The sequence below is a fragment of the Galleria mellonella genome, unplaced genomic scaffold (assembly GCF_026898425.1).
Source record: "Galleria mellonella isolate WM207_F2 unplaced genomic scaffold, CSIRO_AGI_GalMel_v1 utg246, whole genome shotgun sequence".
In the NCBI taxonomy this organism is placed as follows: Eukaryota; Metazoa; Arthropoda; class Insecta; order Lepidoptera; family Pyralidae; genus Galleria; species Galleria mellonella.
Window position 1 is genome coordinate 1,791,874 of NW_026442050.1, and position 8,245 is coordinate 1,800,118.

The 8,245-nt window shown below is 33.3% G+C and overlaps 1 protein-coding gene across 1 annotated transcript; it reads left to right on the forward strand.

Annotated features, from left to right (window-relative positions):
- The first annotated feature begins 5,823 nt into the window (after positions 1 to 5,823).
- On the forward strand, positions 5,824 to 8,031 carry LOC113517567 (probable DNA replication complex GINS protein PSF2). The gene is made up of 3 exons (XM_026902272.3): positions 5,824 to 6,228; positions 6,916 to 7,186; positions 7,911 to 8,031. The coding sequence occupies exons 1-3, from the start codon at positions 5,984 to 5,986 to the stop codon at positions 7,983 to 7,985; spliced, it is 591 nt and encodes a 196-aa protein (XP_026758073.1). The 5' UTR covers positions 5,824 to 5,983; the 3' UTR covers positions 7,986 to 8,031.
- Positions 8,032 to 8,245: the final 214 nt, after the last annotated feature.

Genomic DNA, 8,245 nt, shown 5'->3' on the forward strand with positions numbered 1-8,245 from the left:
TAACACCTGAGTCCTCAGGAATGGCAACACATAGGGGCGAAAAAGTATACTCTGTTATGTCCATGGTACTGCTCATGTCTATAGGCGACGGTTACCACTTTCCATCAAGTGTACCGTCAGCTTGTTTGCCATTCTAACTTTTATAAAAAAAATATATATATATTATTGTGCTATTTAGAAATATTAAATCAATATTAAAGATTTTCGTGTTTGAAAATGATCCGTTTCCATTTCACGTAGGTAGGCTACTGGGAGCCGAGTGTTTGCGACCTCGTACAGTTCAGATAGCGTCGAAAACTTTTGTGCATCGAGCAGAGGGCAACTGTAATTATAATATTTCACTTAACATCCGTCCCGTGAGCGCGAGATTCCAGTTTAATTCTTAAATTAACGCTAAATGTACGGAAGAAGACATTTTTTTTAATTGATGGTAATGGAATGGTAAACGCCTTGTGCTATCGGCATACACCAGTGGGACATCAGTGAGGGATGATAGGTGAGAATGAAAGGGCAGGTCAGTTAGCCCATCGTGATAAAAACACCTGGAATTCAGCACGATATTTTCCAGGGAGGACCACGTGGAAGTCGACCTGACAAGGTATATTGCTAGCAATAGGACTGATAGTCCGCATTACTAACAACCCCTTTTTCCCTCTGAAAAAAACATATTTATATTCTATTATTTTTTTCCTATTTTAAAAACAAATAGTTCAATTAACAGATAAAATACCACATAGTATTTATTTATTTATTTATTTTTAGTAAATAATTATTAATCAATAAAGTTTCCACTATTAACTATTACATACAGAGCTTAAAAATTTATATATTTATATAACATTTTAAGTATTTTTTTTTTATTTTATGCGTTTGCTTCTCATGAATTACTCAAGCTGTGCACATAATGTAATTGGATTGTAACCTAGCCGAATCACAAATGTAATTATTACTGAAGTTTTTTTATGGTTGTAATCTGTTTTGTGCCAATAAAATAAAAAAAAAAGAAAACGAGGTTCAAAATACAGCAATAAGTACAAAAAATTATACCAAGAAGCAAATACTATGACATTGAAATCAATCCTTTATACATCGCAATCGAATTGGTATATATGTCAACACTAAAGAACAATTTATTGTAATTGGTAAAAACGCGAAATGCAAATGTGTTTTCAACATATTTTGTTTTCTTAAAAGATACACTTTAGCAAATAAAAGTACTTTATATTATTCTCAATTTCGTGTATAATATAGTATCATATATGTGTAGTATATTTGTTATTCATATATATATTTATTCGTTTATATATGTAATTTTAGTATGTATGTATATCAATAATTACTAGTACCGCATTCGTGTATTCTGACACTTCCCTATGGTTGACTGGGAGAGAATGCTTTCAGCATGAAGTCTGCCATGTACACATATTTGTACTAATGAATAAATAAATAAATAAAAAATATACTACATAATGGTAATTTATTAAGTGAGTTTAATCCGAAATTAATGTGAATTTACTGGGTACAGAGGAATAACACCTGAGTCCTCAGGAGTGGCAACGCATGGGGGGTATCATGGGTGAAACAGTATACTCTGTTATGTCCATGGTGCTGCTCATGTCTATAGGCGACGGTTACTACTTTCCATCAGGTGGACTGTCAGCTTGTTTGCTATACTAAGTTAAAAATATCGTTTTAAAAAAAATTATCAAACACAACTGCTTCACGGTAGAAACACGAATGGGACAGAGGTACCCAAGCAATCGACTTTTGTACAAAGTCTCCCTCTGGTGGTGGAAAAAAGGTCATCACCCATTTCGATATCGTCCATATCAGTCGGATATCTATTTTTTTATTTAAAAGTCTGTAATCCAATATTAGTTTTTGGATAACAGACTTTTAACATGTCCCACAAAAAAAAGACAATTGTTTGTGATTAAACCAATTATTTTAATTTAAAAACTAAAGTACTGACACCATTTTGATAGAATTTCTATGTGGCCAATCTGTATGTATACTCGTATACTTACAGATAAAAAAGGAATTATCCAAATCGGTTTAGAATTGACAGAGTTATGAGGTAAAACAAATATTAAAAGAAAATATATAACCGAAATTAGAACCTCTATCTTTTTGAAGTCGATTCTTTGTGGAAATAGGATCTTAAACTATTGAATAGGGGGAAAAGGGATTGTTAGTAATAGGATTTGACAGCCCCATTGGGCAGCAATATACTCTATCAGGCAGACCTCCACGTGGTTCCTCCTGGAAACCATCGTGGCTAATTCTTGTTGAATTCATCACGATGGGCTAACTGATCTACTTCATCATCACCTATCATCACTCACTGATGTCCTGTCAGTGTATACCGATAGCGCAGGCAGGGTTGTCATTCCATTAACACTCAATAAAAAAAAATTCATACCATGTTCAAAACTATTTTACAATAATTAGCGTAAATTGCGTAAATACGTAATATTTGTAAATTGCGTAATGCATAGAAATTTCGTAAATGCAACATATACGTCTATCACCAATTCAGATAAGCGTTGAAACTCGAACATCGAGTAACTGTTTAAAGTGAACATCGAACAATAAACGTCACTATCGAATTTTGAATTTAGAACACCCGCCATTTTAAACAGCAACCCGCCAATTTTGACGTGTCATGTCACGCTCAGAGAACATTATTGGCAAAATGTTAGTAGATCACTAACTAGCTATTAGCTGGTCTCCTCACTAATATTATAAATGTGAAAGTTTGTTTGTTACTTCTTAACGCTGTAACGGCTGTACCAATCACTATGAAATTTTGTATACACGTATTTTGTATACTAGTTTTAACCCATGACTTCGTCCGCGTGACCGGGGTACGTTCTTTGACCAAAATAATAAAAAAAAGAAACAAAAAAAATAGCCTAAGTCCTTCTCCATCCCATACAGTAAATGTATAACAAATTTCATAGTAATTGATTAAGCCGATATATCGCTAAGAAGTAACCAACTCACATTCACTGTTACAATATAGATAAGTAAAGTTGTTAATATAATATATTAAGAAGTAAGAAATTTAAATAAAAATTAAGTCAACACAATACGAACTTAAAGTGAATAAACAATTAATTTACTTAAATTAATTTTAGAAAACTAATTTCTGTGAAACTAATTATATATGTATATAGCAATTCAAAACGTGATATTCGATTTTTTAAATATTTTACACGAATTTTTATTCAACGAGTTATCTTGACGACTCATTTTTCTTTTCTTGTACAAATCAAAATGTTTTCCGTTATGGAACTCAGTTTGATCAAATCTAATAAGAGTAAATTAAAATTACACATGTCGAACTTATAATAAGAAAATTTATACAAGGCTTTTTTTTCTTTATTCTAAACAATAAAGAATTTGCAGTAATATAAAATCGCAAATAGTAAACCAAAAAACCTAGAAATGAGCGACGAGTACCGCCATCTGTCGTGGAACGGCATAACAATCGCTCCCCCCAGGCGGTAGATGTCGCAGTACGATGCCAAGTGTCACCTCGAGACATATTTATAGCCAAAAAACAGCATTTTCTCTAGCAACGGAATGGCTTTTAAATGACTGGGTGAATTTGTGCGCGATCTCACGAATTTGTATGCAGATTTAAGAAGAAAGATGTCTGTGAAGAGACAATGTGTTTTTCGCTCGTGCAAACAAATTTGTTATTTATTTGACGCGTGCGAGAGGTTAACTTTATAGTAGCTAGTAAGTAGGTACTTAACTTGAACCTATTTTTCAACCGACTTAAAAAGAAGAAGATTGTATTTTTTTATGTTTGTAACCTTGTTATTTATAAACCAATTTGGAAAATTCTTTTCTTATTTGAAAGGATAAACTTACAGAATAACTCCATAGAAATTTTGTAAAAATTGGTTTCTTTGTTTCATTTTAAAATAATTGAAGTCGATTATTTTTTATGTAATAAAAATAAATCTTAAATTATGCGACAATTTGTATCCTTAATATATAAGTACATTATCGTAAATCTGCAGAAATGTTTTTTTTTTCTTTATTGACCATCTTACAAAAAAATGTTCAGTACAAAAAGTAGACTTAATACTATATAGCATTTATGTAGGACGTGTAAAAGAATTTTACGTATTATTATTATAAACTAGCGAGCACCACCGACAAAAGTTTTTTTTTTTTTTATATATAAATAAAATACAGCCGACAACAGTAACTCGCTAATAATATAGTTTTATATAAGTTAAAGAATTTTCAAAATCGCTTAAGTAATTGTTAGTTTATCTATTACAAACAAACAATCAAGTTTTTCCTTTTTATCATCATCCACCATAAAGATAAGGTTAAACTTCGGTTAGCCAATATATAAAATCGAAATGTCAACAATGACCCGAAGAACCCAATATATAGATATCGCAGCAGTAACGATATTACCCATGCCTCTGTTTCTTTTTTAATGGATAGTAATAGCTTTTTTTTCAATATGTGATAGGTGAGAACGAAAAGGCAAGTTAGTTAGCCCATCGTGACGAATACATCTCCTCATACTCCCTCCAATGTCAAAAGATTCCAAACCGTCTTTGTTACACACGAAGACTTACCTAGATACAAGCACGAAGACTTCTGAAATGGTTTACTCAATAAATCTCGGGTCTACATCAGAAGCACGAAAGAAGCCTAAAGTATTCTAAACGCTTTAATATACTCAATACAACAAATCAAAAAGAATAACTAAGAATGGGCATCTTGTCATCTTTATCAAATAGTTAAGACGAGATACCCCACAAATGTATGGGGTATCTCACACTTGTTAACTTAAAAAAAAGCAAGAAGTAAGTGGCATTAATGATTCAAAGATAAAGGCATTCATTTTTAAATGATCCAAAGATAAATTTAAAAATTCAGTGATTTAGATGCGTAATGATAATTGTACAAAGATTTACATTTATTTATTGTACAAGTTTGAAATGCTCCTCTAGCGGATAGTTATAGAAACTCAGATTTCCATACAAAATTATCAAGTAAAATGTAAACGCACTCATAGCGAAAAACTTTGTAGAATTATCGTACCTTTATTACTAAATAATATAATACTATCCTACATGAACATTTTATAGAGATAGTTAATACAGAACGTTGAGTTTACAGAGTCACATACAAATTGACAGATGTTAGAGGGAGGCAAAATGGAGGAGTCCGAACCCCGACGAGGCACGGAGCTGCCCATAAATATTAACCGTCTGAGACGTTGTCAACCGGCCACCCTTATTTACTGCTAGTAATTAGGAGTTTGCACTTTGCCAAAGCGATTTGCATCGATCGTGCCGATTTTATCGTTCATTTGCTCCTCTTAATGTTTTATTAGCAATTTCTTTAATTGTGAAAACTTATCTGTCTTTTGACATAGCGATTAAATTATGAATATTTCTTTAAAAATAATTATAAACATTATAAAACCAAAGTTTTTCATTGGACCGTCGCTGTTTCGTATCATTAACATCAGTAATTTGATATTATTGTGCCATCTATGAACATCTAGCTGTACTAATAGTCTATAGCACAAAATTAACCAAAGGAAGAAATAGTATATACAGTTCTTAATAGATGGCGCTGTACTTTACAGTTTTACTTTTAATAATCATTTGACTAGTTATTTTTAAATCAAAATTTACTAAACTAAATTAATTTTCATTTAAAATAAATTATTTGCATAATATTCGGTATTATTTAAAATAAAATAAAATAGTCTAATTTTTCAAACAATATGGAAACTAAACAAGCTACAGCTAACAAAACGCAAAACGTCAAAAAAACGCGGGTAATTTTGACACTTCAGTGTATTTCGTTTTATTTTCTTTTAATAATACATCCAAAATTCCAAAACAGACTTAATTATATTATACACCAAATAATTAAATAATAACAGGCGTTACATGTATATTATTATACATAATTAGACAACAATATATTCAAAATGGATCCGTACGAAATAGAGTTTATAGGTGAAAACAGAATCATAAGCATCATACCAAACTTTTCGTACGACAAAATCTATTTGATTTGTGGCGAATTCGGACCATTTCGGGCTGGTTTACCATTAAATGTCCCTCTGTGGCTGGCTATAATGTTGAAACAAAAGCAAAAATGTCGGATCGTACCGCCAGATTGGATGGAAATGGATAATTTAGAGAACCTTAAGGAGGAAGAGAAACGTTCCAGGTAAATTTACTTAATAAATGAGTATTTCTAATTAAATAGAATAATAATCATCATATCAATCATTACCTCTCCACTGCTGAACATAGGCCTCCCACTATTGGAGGTTTTGCCAGTAGTTGCCACATTTGGCAACCGCAGTTATGCTTTTTTTTAATGGATGATAATGGAATGGCAACCCCACCTGCGCTATCGATATACACTAGCGAGGCACCATTGGGAGATGATAGGTGAGGACGGAAGAGCAGGTCAATTAGCCCATCATGACGAATTCGACGAGACGATAGGGTCCCATCAGTGTGGGAATTTGCCACAGGCCCCAAATGGTAGTACTAATACTAATGGTAATAGTTACACCACTGCTTGAGTGGCTTTTAACAAAGGTAAGGTATGACAGCAAAGTTACTCTGTGAGGAAACAATGTCTTAGGTCTCAGAAGTCAAACAGGACAAGTGCCTGGACAAGTGCATTGGTGGTCACATTCTATTTTATGATTATTTATTATTATAAAAATATAATAGTCAGTGAAGATATTAAGTGAATGATGTAATTTTTTTTATATTTGAAATAAAGTTCTTTAACCTACATTCATTTGTTCTTAAAGAAGAGAAAAAAATTAAAATTTTGGTCACGAGAGTATCTATCAGATCAACTTAATACAAATATAAAGTAATAATATTAACATTACAGATTCTTCACAAAAATGCCCAATGCACACTATATGGTGGAAGCAAAATTGATCCTCGGAGCAGCTGGTGATGATATTCCCAACTCGGCTGAAATAAAGACAATCATCAAAGATATCTGGGACATCCGCATGTCAAAACTCAGAACGTCCATGGATGCATTGATGAAGTCGGGAGGCAGTTACGGCCGACTGGACCACTTGACCATGATGGAGATCAACTCGGTGAAGCCACTATTACCTGCTGCTATGGATGATCTTCTTAGAATACAAATGGTAATGATTTATGTACTTAAAACCTGATGCAAAACACAAACAAGTTAGAGTAAGAGGGGGAAAAATCGTTATTAATTACTGATAATATTCCCAGCATATTACCAGAGGGAGACTTTGTACAAAAGTCGATTGCTTGGGTACCTCTATCCTATTTGTGTTTCTACCGTGAAGCAGTTGTATCTGCATGGCTGTTTTAGTTTGAAGCGTGGAGTATGTCAAGAATTTACAGGATACAGAGGAATAACACCAGAGTCCTCAGGAATGGCAACGCATGGGGGGTATCATGGGCAAAACAGTATACTCTGTTATGTCCATGGTACTGCTCATGTCTATAGGCGACGGTTACCACTTTCCGTCAGCTTGTTTGCCATTCTAAGTTGTATAAAAAAAAACATTGATCCTAATGTTTTCGACATTTGGTATGAGCAATAAAAAAAAAATAATAAAAAAAGGCGCTCCCTGTTACATAACAATCTACCTATCACTACACCATGGAAGTTGTTGAGATGAAATATGGCAATAAATGAATGTTTTAGTTTGCTAACAGAGCACGTTTTAAATAATCATTTAGAAACATTGAAAACCAGAGGGAGACTTTGTATAAAAGTCGATTGCTTGGGTACCACTGTCCCATTCGTGTTTCAACCGTAAAGCAGTTGTAATTAAGTAATTTTAATATAATTTAACCTTTTTTTTTGGTATAATGCTATTTTTTTTATTGCAGATGGCCAAGAAACCAGCGCCTGCAAGTCTCAATAACTCAACATTCAGTCAGTCTGGCAATTCACAGAATGTGTAAATGTAAGATTGTAATTTATGTAATATATAATCTATGTTCTATATAAGTCTATTTTATTTCATTACTAGCGGCCCGTCCCGGCTTCGCACGGGTGGAAATTTTTACAACATTTTACATTTTTATCTGATCCTACCTAGCTACCTATTTCGTAGATGTGCCCGCCCCCACCTGCCCCTCTCTCGCACCGCTACAATGCCCGGCTAGCTAGCCACGCGGCCGACATGGCGCGGGTGGCGGGCGTAAGAATCCCTAATCTTTTC